General features: G+C 37.4%; 1 protein-coding gene across 1 annotated transcript in view; it reads left to right on the top strand.

Moving 5' to 3' along the window:
• Dennd4a (DENN domain containing 4A) overlaps positions 1–16,819 on the top strand; it is a 104,206-nt gene that overhangs the window by 53,525 nt on the left and 33,862 nt on the right. Inside the window, exons 13-15 of the mRNA XM_027411361.2 lie at positions 1,246–1,346; positions 5,076–5,294; positions 6,304–6,449. Of these exons, the coding sequence (XP_027267162.1) occupies positions 1,246–1,346; positions 5,076–5,294; positions 6,304–6,449 (466 nt within the window). The remainder of the gene's footprint in view (positions 1–1,245; positions 1,347–5,075; positions 5,295–6,303; positions 6,450–16,819) is intronic.

Genomic DNA, 16,819 nt, shown 5'->3' on the forward strand with positions numbered 1-16,819 from the left:
AAAAAGCAAACAAATAGAAGTTCTCCTTTCTCTGAGCTCCTCAAACTCTAGTCTAAGACAGGTGTGCACACAGTGAATGATGATGCAGAGGGATGCTATTTGGCAACATTGTATCCAGATAGTGATGTAAAAAACGTTTCTACATTGTAGTCTTCCTGTACCATACTCTTAGTCACATTATTAACTTAAAAAATATTCTTCTGCAGTAGAACATCTGCAATTTTACCCTGTTCTGTCCTTGTTTTTATTTTCATTTGCGGAAAAGAGGTTAAATTCTAAGGTCATTAATTTTTATAAGTTTGAGCTTTCTTGTCTATTCTTTTTGCTTACTTTTCAAAATTATATTTGTTCTATGAGAAGTTTAGGGGGCATTTTAAAAATAAAACACTAGCTTGGGAAATTCTCCTACCTACTTGTATGGTCTTTGATGCATAGAACTTGATGAGTTTGCTTTCTCTTTTTCTTTGTTTTCAATTTTCAAAGTGAGTATTCATTACTTTTTAAATGAAAAAAGATTGAGTAAACTAGAGGTAGACTAAACAAAAGTATAGTTAAGTTTGACAGCTTTATGGTTCCTCCTGGCCCATAGTAAGAGACCACCTGTGTTGTGATGGTTATAATAAAGGAGATTGTAGACTTCTCCTACAGACAGAGATATTAGTTTATAGCAGATAACCTCTTTTAAAGTTATAAAATGTTTTGCTTCACCCAAGGACTTTAATGTTTTAGAATATTTCTTTTCTGAAAAACAAAACCCAGAATAATTTTTATTTATTCTTTTGGAAACTAAGAAACAAAGCATATAACAACATATTTTTAAAAGTTCTGTAGATTATAGGTTCATTGAAAGTATTCAGTGATACCTTTTCTTCTATTAGGAAAAACTGTTACAGTTAGATTTTCCTGCTGTTTGGGTGTCTAAGTCCTAACACATGAAAGAGAAGAGTCTAGATCACCTTGTAATGCCTCTGTGATGAGCATGATCCCCACAAAATGTAATAGATCTGTACAAACATAACTGTAAATTCCGAAGTATATTAAGTAGAGATTCGCCCTCATGCAAATTAATTTATATAGTCACTATCCCAATGTGCCTCTGTCAGATTTCTCCACTAGTCTGACTATTCTGAATGTTCTCCTTTTTTTGTTCAATGGCTTTTTTTCCTTCATGTATAAATGTGGCAAGAATATACCCCCTCCAAAGGTCCATATAACAAATGTATTGGTGTTGTCATTTAATCTCAGAACTGGTGACAAAAAGAATGTAGCCTGGAAGATTCTTCCAAAGAAGCCATGTAAAAATCTGATGAATACACTGAATAATTTGCACCAGCAATTGGCAAAATGTAAGTGGATAATCTACTTAACGGATGTAACAATCTGAGAAAATGACTGACTTTGCCTGAATTATTTTTCTTTTTTAGCTAAGGAAATATAGGGAATAAAGAAAATAGGGAATGCTTGCATATCATCTTTGCTCAGGGCCCATCTGCTCTGAATAAATTCCAGTTTTTATAACTATGCTGTTAAAGTGAGTATAATACTTTAACTGATACTCATTTTATTTTAAAGAAAGTTGTAGTTGGATATTATGACTCACACATGTAATCACAGCACTTGGGAAACTGAGGCAGGATAATCACCTAAACTTCAATACCAGCATGAGCTATGAGCTACATAATAAGTTACAGGCCAGCTAAGCTACTGGATAAGACCCTGTTTTTAAAAAAAAAAAAATTGACATGTTGACAGAGCCTGTAGGCAAGAAGCAACAAGGTTGCTGTAAGTTCAAGGCTAGCCTTTGTACATAAGTTCCAAGCTAGTAAGGACTACACAGCAAGACCGTCTCTACAAAGTTAAAGAAAACGTTTACAGTCAGAACTGGTGGTACATGGCTTTAATCCTAGCACTTGGAGGCAGGAACAGGCAGTTCCAGGCCAACCTGGTCTACATGGTGAGTTCCAACCAGAACTACATAGTAAGATCCTGTCTCAGAAAAAGAAAGAAAGAAAGAAAGAAAGAAAGAAAGAAAGAAAGAAAGAAGGAAGGAAGGAAGGAAGGAAGGAAGGAAGGAAGGAAGGAAGGAAGGAAGGAAGGAAGGAAGGAAGGAAAAGTATTCACATAGTCTTTAAGGCAAGAAAGAAGAAAGAAAGAAAGAGAGAGAGAGAGAGAGAGAGAGAGAGAGAGAGAGAGAGAAAGAAAGAAGGAAAGAACGAAAAGTATTCATATAGTCTTTAGGGCAAATAAACATTAAAGCAAAATTTGTTAGAAGCCAAACAAATGATTTATAAATAAGCATTTACAACTCTTAGGTTTTCATAAGGCCATCTTAGGTTAATAAAATCCAAAAGGACATTAAAGTGATTATTTTCTTGAACGTTGCCATTACTGAAGTAACATAAAGAAACAAGGATTGCCACTGGTATATTTTCTTCATATATAAGATAGAAAGTTCTAGAAGTCTAAGACAAATGATTTAAAGTATATTAGAAAATGCTGATGTCAGTGAAGTAAGTCAGATTTTCATCTCTTTACCTAATGTCTATCTTGAAACCATCTGCCGTTTGCTAAAACAAAGAAATTAACCAAAATGAAAATTGATTTTTAGGATGTGAAATGTTTTAGGAAAAAGCTTATGTAGGAGCATATTTTGACAGTGATCCAGAATTACTGATAAGTATTAAGCTTTTATTTCTTGAATTCTCTTAGTATTGTTACAATGATCCACTCAGTGTCTGTGGTTTAATACTTATTTTGTGAAATGTGGTCAATGGTGATGTGGCAACATATATGGGTCTCATGTATTTGTTATGAAATATAAACATAGGAAATAGCCTATACCTGCAAAGGTTCAAGTTACTTATAATATAGTTTGAAATAGAATAGAAAAGACAATGTTTATAAAGTAAGTTTAAAAGCAACTAGCCAATTCCAAGGTAGCTCAAAAGTATTGGGATTTTTTTAAAGCCATAAAATAGAGTAAAATTTAATCTTATGGACTTTATAAATTGTTTACATAGTTTTGTGATTTAAATACTTTGCTTTCTGGAAGTGCTCTTACTACTTTGTATAAATGCAAAGTCCAACAGCTATTGTTGCAGTATATAAGTCACTAAATTCAATTAAGTAGTATGTTCAACTCTAGTGAAGGACAGACTATAGAAGAGATAGCCATGGATACCAAGGACAAGATTTCTGCTTTTTAAAAAAACGTGTGTGTGTGTGTGTGTGTGTGTGTGTGTGTGTGTGTGTGTGTGTGTGTGTCCATATGCACATGGAGGCCAAAGGTTGACATCATGTGTATTCCTTGATTACTCTCCAACTTATCTTTTTAAGTTTTGTGTGTATGTGTGCTTATGTATAGTGTGTGTGGATGATGTGTATATGTGTGCAGTTACACACATGCTCTGGCCATGTATGTGGAGGTCAAAGGGTAACCTTCAAGAATTAGTCCTTGCTTTCCATCCTGTTTGAGTAAGTCTCTCTCTTTTTGTTTGCCACTGTTCTGCATAATCCAGGTTTTCTTCTCTCTGCCTCCCCTGGTAGGAGCATTGGGATCACTGATGCAGACTACTCCATCTGGCATTTTATGTGTTCTCTAGAGATCCAAACTCAGGTTGTCAGGTCTGCATTCCAAGGACTTTCACCCACTGAGCCTCCTCCCTAGTCCTATGAACTACACTTAAAGCTTAACACTATAGGTGTTTAAGTAATACTGATAATGTAGATGATCAACTGTTCCTTATATCTTAAAAGCTCTTCAGAATTTTAACCAGTAATGAACTTTTGTCTTGACCCTTGAGAGGAACCCTATTACATCTAAATGGAGAACATATCTTACCTACAGGGCATTTTTTCACATCACTACAATACAATTATGGAACTCAGGAAAGCAACATTGAACACCCTAATCTCTAGACATGATGAAGTTTTAACATGGTGGTGGTGGTGGTGGTGGTGGTGTGTGTGTGTGTGTGTGTGTGTGTGTGTGTGTGTGTGTGTGTGTAAATGCACTCACCAACTGGCTAGCCATTGAAACTCTGAGATCTTCATGTTTGTTTCCCTTTACCTCCAGCACTGAGGTTACAGATGCATGCCACTATGCCTGGCTTTTATGTGGATAGGGATCCAAATATAGGCCCTCATATGTGTACAGTACCCACCAAGCCTTGTCCAGCCCAGATTTTGCCTGTTTTGTAAATAATTTTCTTTATCGAAAGAGTATCCTGTTTTGATTCCCAGCACCCATATGGTTGCTCACACCATCTGCAATCCCAGTTCTGGGAGATCCAACAGCCTGCTCACATACATACATGCAAGCAAAGCATACAGAGTAAAACAAATAAATCTTTTAAAAAATTATACTTACATTGTCAAATGGTCCCTGATTTTATTTTTGTTTAGAAGTCCTCATGTAAGATCAGGCCATGCATCACTGGCATGAGTGCCTCAGATGTGGTAATGCCCTCCTCCACCATTTCTCTTCAGTGTGCTCTCTCAGTTTCTGCTGTTATTGAGAGGAGCTCTGATGTCTACTAGGCTGATGTCTACTAGACCTTAGTCAGGAGATAGAGTCAAGATTCAACCAGGCTTCTCTAGCATAAACTTACTCCTTGCCACGAATTGTCTTTATCATTGAGTTGTCTAGGATGTGGCTTTTTTTTTTTTAATCCTTCTGTTTTTATCTGGTAGGTACTTGTATTTTATGAAGAAAGGGGTGGAAAGGACCCTGTATTATATGTATCCAGTGTCATGGTTGTTAGGAACTTTATTTACTAGTGTGTGTATACACATAAATACACACATGTACATATGTAGTTTTGCTAAAGCAGGATGATAGATTTGCAGGAATAATTTTGTGTGCAACTTAGATAAAATATGCTCAACAGAGCCTAAAAATGATAGAGAAGGTTTTCTTGAGGTTTGCCTCCTATGAGTTTGCCTCCTATGAAGTGGTATAAATAAAGAGTTGTGGTTATATGAACACTTTTTTAAAAAAGATAAATTTGCATTAAAATCAGTGTGAGCCTTATTTGTCATGAACTTCAAAATTGAAACTCTGTATTTCTTCACAGTGCAGCAGAGACCTAGAGATGAAGGACTAATGGACTTAGCAATGAATGATTATGATTTTAATTCTGGAAAAAGGCTGCACATGATAGATTTGGAAATCCAGGAAGCATTCTTGTTTTTCATGGCCTCTATTTTAAAAGGTTATAGATCATACTTACGGCCAATCACACAAGCCCCATCTGAGACAGCGACAGATGCCACCTCTCTTTTTGCTCTTCAAGGTAAGTGATAATATAATTTTATAGCTTTCATGTTGTTAAGCTTAAACTTGTGACAAATCACTTGTTCTCTGAATTAATAGTGCATATTTAATAAAGCAGATATCTCTCTGAGGAGTGTGTGAGGCCAAAGTCAGATGATCCATTTCTATCCAAATTCTTTGTCTGGTGCATTAACTGGAATCCTAGTAAAAAGATACAGAAGAAACTGTCTGAAAACCACAGAACCTCCTGAGTGTATTTCATTCCACTTTGTTATGTCACATACATGTTGAGGTATTGACGACTTCAGTTTTCCGGACTTCCAGGAAATACTGGGGATCTGAAGAACCCCTGGGATGATTACCTACAGACTTGAATAGCCTCATTTATTTTATTTCAGCCTGCTTTATAACTTTTATTTTCTTTCTGTACTGAAAAGGGGGGGAAGGAAATTGGGAAGCCCAGAGTACAATTGATTTTATGCTATATATTTACCTTATCTTGTAGTATTTAATATTTGAAAGAGAAATTCATTTAATAAGTATGTACTCAATGTTATGAAATGATGGGCATTTGGTATTTATTAGTAAGCAACGGGGATACAACCATGAAAAAAGAGACATGGTCACTTCTTTCATAGAGCTTATACTCAAGAAGATGAGCAATCAGAAAGTAAAAGAGCAAAAAATTTAGTTAAAACTTTAAATAGCATATGGGCAGAGAAAGCATTCACACAACATGCAAAATATTGTGCAAAAGTAGCAATTGCAGAAATTGAGATAAACTAGCTTAAGTGTAGTCATCAAGACAGTAAGGGAATTCTGGGTAAAAGCTTGAACTTTCTGTGTATATCCCTTTTCTATTGCTTCCTCTATTTCTTCCCCATTTATCAAAAAGCTTAATAAGTTTTGCTTTGTTTTTCCATAAGGAAGAGAACAAAATGAGAATATCAATAACACTGTTGATCAAGTTTCTTCTAGCAGAAAATTTTTCTGAATCTATTCTCACATTATCTATTTATATTGAATAGCTTTCTTAAGAAGCCGAGACCGATCACATCAAAAATTCTATAACATGATGACCAAAACACAGATGTTTATTCGCTTCATTGAGGAGTGTTCTTTTGTCAGCGATAAAGATGCAAGTCTGGCTTTTTTTGATGATTGTGTAGATAAAGTAAGTAGTCTACTGTAGTCTACAGTGCCCTGCTTATTTTGTGTGACTGCTATAAATATTATGTTATTGTTTTTATTTGTAACTTGTGACAAAAAATAAAATACTTTTATTTTAATAATTGACCACAATAAAAGTTTGGGCAGCCTGCTAGAAATTATAGCACATACTTCTAGTATCTTTTATTTTATTTATTACTAGTAGTAGTGTGTGTGCATGGGTGTGTGCGCATGTGCACACATGTATGGAGGACTGAAAACAACTTTTGAGTGTTAGTTCTCTCCTTCTACCGTGGGTTCCAGAGATAGAATCAGGTTGTTAAGCATGTGTGGCAAACATTTTTATCTGCTAAGCCATCTTTCTTAAAACATATTTCCTTTTTTTAGATTTTTTTTATTACTGATTAATTATATGCATATGTATGTGTTGGGGGCGGGTGTTGTATACATGAGTGCAGTGCCTGGAGAGGCCAAAGAGGACATTGGATCCCCTGGAATTGCAATTATAGACAGTTGTTTGCTGCCTGACCTAGATGCTGGAAACCAAACTCAAGTCCTTTGTAAAAGCAGTAAGTGCTTTTAACCACTGAGCCATCTCTCTCCAGCCCCAAGAGCATACTTCTTAAAGAGGTTTTGTGGGAATTTTATCTTAACAAGGTTAAGGTTAAGTTCCTAACTCAACCTTTGCACTTACAGAGTAGGACATTTTTCTAAGCCCATGTACCTCCAACATACTGAGATATCACATGCTAAGAATAGAGGGCATAGCATAATAGATGTCATATAACTATCTTTACACTGAGAGTGAATTTATACCTTATGTTAGTTTTATTTTGAATTCATACATGAAAACTGTCCATTTTCTGCTCAGTCCTTGTATTATTAGGTGAGATGGAGCTGGGTTCATGCTGGAAACAAAGGAAACAGGAAAACAGTGGCCCATAACACAGTGTCTAATCTTAAGTAGGATGAGGAAGATCCAGTTGCCTAGAATAGGGACCTGAGCCCCAGCCATGAGCAAAGAACTTCCTAGAGATCTAGCATGGCGTCAGACTCAGAACAAGGAGAAAAGAACATCCTTCCTGGGGCAGTTAGCCTCAGGATATCAGAATCTAACTAGGATAAGAAGAGTATGATGATGATGGTGGTGTGAAGCTCAGGAGTCTACACAAGGTCAACAGAGTAGGGGTTGGGTATAGCATGGGATGTTAGACTTTGACTTGGATGAAGGAGAGGCATTTCATGCATGGTGGGCATGAAATTCAATGTGTACAGACTTGTCAAGTTAGAGTAAAGAAGTCATCTGTATGGGAGAAGAGCAGTGAAGAGGGAAAATGATGCATAAAGGCAGGGAAAGTGCTCAAATAAGTAAATGTACTCAAAAGATGAAGATAGTCATGGTCAGGAAATGTACAAATACAAACTTAGAGAGAGGTAAAACAAACCCTGAATTTGGAAATTCCCTATTGGTTTTCAATGATAGACAAAGACAGAAATAACTACAGGCAAAGTGCATATATCTGTGCATATATACATATACTCTGTAGCTTTTTATATTGAGAGAACTTGGGAGTAGTCACACTTTAATAACAATGTACTGTAATATGCAAAGACTTTGCATATCAAAAGCCATCAGGGCTTTTTGGAGAAATAATTGGTTACAGATTTAGAGTGTCCTGTATTAGGAAGTAAGAAATTACCCCCAAAATGGTAGAGGCATATAAAACATGTACAGAACCTATTTGAAGGTGTTCTGAGCATCAAATGTTAGTAAGAAATAATTAACCTGTTGAATTAATAGGTAATCATAGGCCAGGTGGTGGTGGCATACGCCTTTAATTCCAGCACTCGGGAGGCAGAAGCAAGTGGATCTCTGTGAGTTCAATGCCAGTCTGGCCTACAAAGAGAGTTCCAGGACAGGCTCCAAACCTACATAGAGAAACCCTGTCTAGAAGAAAAAAAAAAAAAAAGGAAATCATGAGTCTATGCAGACATCAATTAATAATTAAAAGTCTTGTAAGAAGTGAGATCTAAACATAGTCACTGTACCTCCCTACACACACACACAAACACACACACACACACACACACACACACACACACACACGCACGCACGCACGCACGCACGCACGCACGCACGCACGCACGCACTCGAGAATTGAACTGTATAGTGGGGAAACTTGGTGGATACCACATTAAAATCATCAAAGTGGATACCACCAATAATAGCACACAATATCATGTGTTCCTAACAGTTTTTATCTTTGTTTCTTTTCCTGCTACTGGGATAGATACTTTGACAAAAGCTACTTAAGGGGTAAAGGGGTTATTTTAACTCACATGTCAAGGAAGTCAAGGCATCTGGAACTTGAGACAACTGCTCCATAGTCAGAAAACAAAGACAATGAGTATATGTGTGTGGTTCTCAGCTTGCTTTCTTTGCCTAAGGAATGGTGCTACCCATTGTGGAATGGATCTTCCCACCTTAATTAATTGAGATAACCACCCACAGACATACCTAGAGGCCCATCTCCCAGATGATTCTAGATTCTGTTAAGTTGAACGTTGACACTAACCACCACAATTCCATCTTCTGTGGATTTGTGAGCCACCCATTTGGGTTCTGGAAATTGAAATTGAACTCTTGTCCTCTGCAAAAGCAGGAAGTGCAGTTAACTGATGAGCCATCTCTCTCCAAGCACATTTTTCAATAGTTTAATAAATATTTTAAGTATGCCTTATTAAAAAAAGTTGTTGGCAGAAATAGCATATAGCTCTCAAGTTTTTCTAGTTTTTCTCTAGACTTTTTTTTTTTACAGAAATAATTGTATACACATGCAAAAGAGAGGGATTGCCCAGATGGCACCAGGTCTCCATTGGCCATATGTATGTACTTCCTTTATGAACAATGACATGCATCTGTATACATTCATGCCAAGCTAACTGAATCATATGAGGCAATTAGTGGTCATGGTTTAGCTAATAACATGCAGTAGTGAATAAGTTTATTAATCCACTTGGGGACACTAACTACATTGTAAGATTCCGGTTAGCAGTCTAAGAGGGAGAATTTTTATTTTTTGCAAAATAATTGTTTTTCTTTTGACCCATTTACTGTATTTCATTTACAAGTCTGTGTTTTAGTTAAACTTACGCTGTAATATCACATGGGCTAATGAGATACTTACTAATATTGTAAGCTGTACAAGACTTGTAATTTTACTCCATTTCTAGGACAACTTGTCCTAAGGAGATCTCTCAGTACTGGTAGTTAATACTTAGATTGTCTAGGGTTTTCTGTAGGTCATTTGAGATTTATGTGATGGGAATCACTGTAGTGGGTTATTTGAACAATTCCTTTTGAAATATTAATTCCAAGGGGCTGAAAGATGGATCAGTTATTAAGAGCACTTGCTTCTCTTGTAAAGGACCTGAGTTTACATTCCCACATGGTTTTTTGTAACCTATTTAAAAAGTCTAGATCCTATGAAAGATTTCTTATGTATATTCATTGAACTAACATACTTAAAAATCTTGCTGACTAGGCAGGAAATCAAAGCTGAGAACTGTGATGGGGTGTAACTTAGTAACAGAGCTCAGCAAAAACAAACTAACAAAATCCCAAGAATTACTATGATAAAACATAGTTTTGTATTTGATTTGTTATAGTTCAAGGTACACTTTATTGGAGAAAAAGTTTCACAAGGCCTAGTGTGTATTTTAATAAACTTCATGTGTAGCTGGAGTAGAGGCTAGTTTTCTCTGGTGTTACGGAACAGAATTCCCTGAAATACAAGTGCAGTGTTCCTGCCTTTCATAGTCTTCTACCCCAGTAAGAACAATAGCATAAAAACTCAATAAATACTTTTTAAATTTTATTTTATTTAATTAACATTTTTCATTTATTTTACATACCAACTACAGTTTCCCCTCCCTCCTCTCCTCCCGTTCACTCCCCTTCCCTACTCCTATCTACCCACCTTCCCATCCACCCCTCCTCTGCTTCATTTAGATAGGGACAGGCCTCCCATGAGCTTGAACAAAGCATGGCCCATCAAGTTGAGATAGGGCAGAACTCCACCCACTGCATCAAGGCTGGGCAAGGTAATCCAGCATGGGGAACAGGTTCCCAAAGGCCACCTAAGCACCAGGGACAGATCCTGATCTTCCTGCTAGGAGCTTTACAAACAGACCAAGCTACATCTGCAAGCAGTTTCAGAGTGTTGTACATATACTTTGAGAATAATCATTTATTGGAGGCTGTTCCTTGGTTGGATACAGTTGAGTTCATTTTTAAGTGAACAGATCCTTTTACCTCTGGAAGCATAGCTATGGAAAATAAATGATTTAGATAAGTATTAATTCCCTCTACCATCCATGCCTGTGCTTGAATGTAAATCAGACATACTCCTCTTTTGATCTTAGCATATCCAAACTGAAAACATCTGACTCAATTTTGAGATAAAAAATGAGTAATGCTGAATATAGAAATAATAAAAACAACATATAAGAGTTATTTGCATTTCATTTATGACTAATTTAAGAGCCATATGTCCTTGTTCTTCACATGATTGACTTTAAATCCATGCAGTCTGTTCCTGTAGAAAGGTGCATGGCCAAGGGCAGTATGTAGCTGATAGTCAGTTAAGATGCTTTTCTTGGTTTTTCTTTCTTTTTTTTTCTCTCTCTCTCTCTCTTTTCTTTTTTTGTTTTTTTTTTTTGTTTGTTTTTGTTTTTCAAGACAGGGTTTCTCTGTATTGTTTTTGAGGCTGTCCTGGAGCTTGCTCTGTAGACCAGGCTGGCCTCGAACTCACAGAGATCCGCCTGCCTCAAGTGCCCATTTACAGTGTTTTCTGAGCATACCTGTAGGGGATGCTGTAGCCACACCTGCTTAGGGGCTGGCTACATGTGTGCCTGACCACGCCCAGCAGGCGTGGCTACAGCATCCCCTACACATACCAATGTCTTCTGGAAGAATTATTAAAGAGAATATGAAAATACCTTAATTTTATCCTGCCATGGGTGTTGGATTTCTTTTTCTCTCAATTGAGACAGATATCACTGTACTTTCCAAAGACAGAGAGAGATGTCCAGCTGAAGAATATAGGATTTATAGCATTGCTGTATTTATAATAAAATGCAATTTTTAAATGTACAAGTAAAGGACATTTTTGTGTATGTAATATCTTACCAAGGTATTGAATCTATAGGTTCAAGTTTGTAGTGCTAAGAAATACAGAAGCACGTTATTTTACTTTCCTTGAAGTGAACAGTGTTCTGCTTTTGTCTTCTGTCTATTACAAATTCATTTGGAAACTTACAAAGAATGAAAAAACTCTTTCAATACATCAGGTTATCCATTTAAGTGTTAAAAATGTTGTTGGAATATTCTGTCTTGTTTTAAAATATGAACTGACTGCCTTCTAGTCTGTCTTCTATAATTTTGATAATTGTATTAACATCTTGCTGGAGCTGAATGCCCTGCTTTCAACTGCTTCTTAGTAAAGACTTACTTGGTGTATTTCCTTGGTGTTATGGTGAAGCCTGTCTGAAAATACCTTCTTCTCTTCTACTTGATTGCTAACTTGATTGGATCAGTATTTGAAATTCATTGCTACATTGTCTTTTACTGCCCGATGAGGTATTGGCAAGAAGTCTCATACTGTCTTGATTTCTAGACATTTATGTCTGATCGCTTTCTCTATCAGGATACCTCTAAGTTCCTTGATATCCTAGAATTTCAGGGAATGTGAAAATATGCCTTATGTAGGCATTTCTTTATTGAGTGAATTGGATGTATGTAGACTTATAATTTAGGAATACACTTCCTTCACTTCTAGAAATTTTTCTTCCATCCTACTCCATTCTCTCTCTCTCTCTCTCTCTCTCTCTCTCTCTCTCTCTCTCTCTCTCTCTCTCTCTCTCTCTCTCTCTCTCTCTCTCTCTCTCTCTCTCTCTCTCTTCTCTCTCTCTCTCTCTCTCTCTCATTTGAATGTTGACCTTGCTAGCCAGGTCCCCTTTTTTTCCCCCAACAAATATATTTATTGAAACAATTTGGGACTTTTACATAATGCACCCCAATCACACTCACTTCCTACCTCCACCCTTGTGACCTCCCACACACACAAGAAGCAGAGTGAGAAGGAGAACAAGAAGGAAAGAAAATATATATACCAAGTCCAATTTGTATTGCCCATATACTCACAGTGGCCAGCCCCTTAAAAAAACTGAGTCTTTCACCACCCCATTCCCCTAGCCTGATCATCTTAATTTTTCCCTTTTCATCTCATTTTCTGTCTTTCTACTTTGAGAAAATAGAGAGAGATTATAATATATCGTTTCCCCCTTCCCTGTCCTCCAAACTCGCCCTTGTATATCACCTGCTTTCTTTCAGATTTGTGTTCTTTTTTCTTTAATTATTGATAGTGGTGTATGTATTATGTTCCTAAATACATAACTACACCCTGCTCACTCCATATGTCAGTTGTATATACATGTTTTCAGGGCTATTTGGTATTGGATAACCAATCAGTGCTCTTTCCTCAGAAAGGCTATTTCTCCTTCTCTCAACTTTCCTTAGTTGCCTATAGTTCCTTACCTAGGGTTGGGATCTTGTGAGCATCCCCACTTCCACTTTATCACATCAAAAATACCACTTTTTTGGTGTTCTCCTCATTCCGGTCATGTTTAGTAAGCTATGTTGGTGAGATTTCATTCATGGGTATAGCTTCTGACATTTCTAGGAGACATAGTGTCACAACAAGCTCTCTGTTCCTCCAGCCTGATGATCTCTGAGCCTTAGGTTCAGAAAATGTACTGTAGATGTGCCCATTGGGACTGGGCTCTACAACTTGGCATTTTGATCAGTTGTAGTTTTCTGTAATGATCTCTGTCTATTGCAAAGAGAGGTTTCCTTTATGGGAAGTGGGAACTACACTTATCTGTGGATGTAAGGACTAATATTTAAAAGGTAGCTATGGATTATGCTGATTTAATAATATGGAGGTTGCAGGTTCTCCTCCAAAGTCCATGACTTCACCAGCCCTTTGTACTTGGCTAGGTTTCCAATACAAGGCACAATTTCCCTCTTGTTTGTGGGTCTTAACTACAATTAGAGATCTGTTGGTTACTGCTAAGATATGCATGCAACTATTGCATCCTTTGCATAATCTTATGCTGGTCATTGTTGGGTTCATAGTTATCATAGCTGAGTAGGAATGTTGGTTGCTTCCCTCCTTTGGAAGCTTTCATGACCCCTTTTGATACCATGATAGCTAGTCCTCAGAAAAGAGGCTTACAGGTAATATCCAGCTCTAGGCTTCTGAGACCCGTGTCCAAAATATTTTCAGCAATAAGGACTTACTTTCCATCTCTGGAGAACAACCAAGGGCAATAGCAATAGCCTATAACAACTCAAAGGAGGGTGTCTCATGCCTAGCGTTGGAATTTTTGTTAGATGGTGTATGGCTCTTGGCAGTAGCATTGTTAGCCTATATGGGAAATTTTCATTTAAACTATATATGTATATTTGTACAGTAACTTAAGTGTAGTATAGTATTCTAGGTGGATAGTTAATAGTATGATTCCTTATGACTTATTCAGGTATCCCTACTGTTACTTATACTCTTCCCCTCTTCTTCTGTACTTATTTTCTCCTCCCCTCCTAATTAGTATCTCCCTTTCTCGACTTCCCTCTTCAGATCACTTAGGCCCTGCTATTCTCTTCCTTGCCCCTCTTCCACTTTTTAACTTATTTCTTCAATTTCATTTTCCAGTCCTTACATTTTTATTTCTGATGCCGTGTTTGCAATTTCTATATAAACTTACTGGATGTTTCTTTTTTATGTGACATCTTTCTTGTTCTTACTTCCCGAATGTGGGCTTATTGTTAAAGTTGTTTTAAAGGTTACTTCTTCCGGAATTATCTTATCTTCTGAGTACCTCAGCTCCCCTGTTGTTTGTAAATGTAAAGTCCCTCTGATTCACCCTGAAAAACAAACGACAAAAGCTTATCCTTCTCCCATCATTGATGACAGATAGTGTTCTTCTAACTCTTGGGTTGTGCCATGGATCCGGGAGTCCTTAAACGAAGGTACTAATGCTCTTGCTTCACTCTCCCCTTTATTCCAACTTCAAGTGCATGGTGTGTGTGTGTGTGTGTGTGTGTGTGTGTGTGTGTGTGTGTGTGTGTGTGTGTGTGTGTAGTGTATATATGGAGACCAGAGGGGGTGTGTTTGTGTATTTGTTTATTGTTCTCTACCTTTTTCAAAGATTTTCTTTTTTCTCATTTTTTATTATTCTTTGAGAATTTTATACAGTGTGTCTTGATCGTTTTTTTACCTTTCTTCCCAAACTCTTCCCAAATTAACTCCCTTACCCTACCCACTCAATTGTGCGTGTGTGTGTGTGTGTGTGTGTGTGTGTGTGTGTGTGTGTGTGTGTGTGTGTGTTTGTGTGTTTAACCTATCTGCACTTTTGGATATGTAGCCTTCTACTGGAGTGTGGTAGACCTACCCTGCCTTTTTTTTTCCCAGACAGCAGCTAAACTAACTGACCTCTGAGTCCTAGGGTCCTCCTGTCATCACCTCTCCAGCACTAGGGTTACAGGTGCATGGCTCCACGTCCATCTTTTACTTGGCTGCTGGGGATATGAACTTGGGTCCTCATGCTTGTGTGACAGGCAGTTTACCCACTGAGCCATCTCTCTAGCTCACATATAGCAATCTTTAGGACTGACATAGATGAAGCATTGCAGAGCTAAACAGCTTGAATTTTGGCATTCCCCTGCTTCCTATCTACAGTGCCAGGTCAGTGTTTGAACCCCAGCTCTGCTATTGTACTCATCCAGTTCATTTTTGCCTTGATTTTTTACTTCTAACCTTACTGTCATTCTAGTGGGATTTTTTAAGAAGCAGTGAAAGTATTGTCTTGGTTTTATTTCAAACAGAAAGCCATATAGCTGTTATGTTCTTTATCAGTAATTATACTTCATCTAATGAATTTACTCTCCTTTATTTACCTATTGTTTGACAAATGCATTACTTCTAGTTACTTAGTATTGTAACCTACAAAAATATCCTTAGTACTAATAGGTGTTTTTTCACATTTGTTATTTTCCTAAAATAAGAATACAGTAAAGGGCTGGAGGGATAGCTCAGTCATTAAAGGCTAGGCTCACAACCAAAAATATAAGAATACAGTAGAAATGTTTGAATCCATCTTCCTTTCTAAAAATTATTATACCAGGCTGTATTTGTAACTTAGTGGTGGATTGCTTGTCTACTATATACAAGACTCTGGTTCAGTCCTCACCACCACAAAAACAAGCAAACCAGTGTTGAGTGCTAGTAGGGCATGTGCTCATCTATTTTTTTACAGTCATTGTATCCTTGCTGGTGTCAGCATACAAGTCTCCTCCCCAGGCCACAGAAAGAAGCTCAAGGACAATTTCATTAGATTTGGGGAGGAAAAAAATAAGAGCAAGTAATCTGTAAATCTTGGCAGCTCTTGCCAGGGGGATAGAAGAGAGAAAGCCATGCCTTGTGAGTTGGGATCTGGGAAAGGTAGTATGTTCAGTGGTGGAGATTGGCAAGCAGCTGCATGGCAAAGGGGGAGAGGGGACTTCAGAAGAAGAATAAGAAAGCCGAGTGTCAGGGGAAGTATGCCTAGGATTTTGGCTGGTATCCAAAAGAAAATGATAGAAAGAAAAATTAAGTTATATTTTCTTGAGTTAGAACTCAGGAAAGCAGGCAGGCACAGCAGGGCTTCCATATGGGAAGTCCCATGCATGGCAGCTTAAAAGTGGTTTTGATAAGCTGAAAATAGAAAGTTAGCCTCTTTTATACCAACAGATTTTTTTAAATCCTCCAACAAGATTGCTCTAACAGTAATTACTTTGGGTTTTTAAAAAGTCAAATAATGCCAGGCAGTGGTGGCACACGCCCTTAGTCCCAGCACTTGGAAGGCAGAGGCAGGTGGATCTCTGTGAGCTTGAGACCAGCCTGGTCTACAAGAGCTGGTTCCAGGACAGCCTCCAAAGCCACAGAGAAACCCTGCCTCGAACCCCCCCCCCACAAAAAAAAATCAAATAACACAGAACACTAATGCTCATTATTTTAATTGGAAAATAAACAATATAGAAAATAATATAAATTAATTGCTAGTGATACTATCACTCACATTTAACATTTTGATAATTGTGAGGTTTTGTGTCTATAAAATAATATATAACAAACATAATCACCCTCCTTTTAAAAAAAAATTAGAAATAGAGAATTGGGCATGGTGACATAAACCTTTTATCTCAGTTCTTAGGAGGCAGAGACAGGCAAATCTTTTGAGTTCCAGGCCAGCCAGGGCTTCATAGTGAGACCC

The sequence above is a fragment of the Cricetulus griseus genome, chromosome 4, assembly GCF_003668045.3.
Source record: "Cricetulus griseus strain 17A/GY chromosome 4, alternate assembly CriGri-PICRH-1.0, whole genome shotgun sequence".
NCBI classification, from domain to species: Eukaryota; Metazoa; Chordata; class Mammalia; order Rodentia; family Cricetidae; genus Cricetulus; species Cricetulus griseus.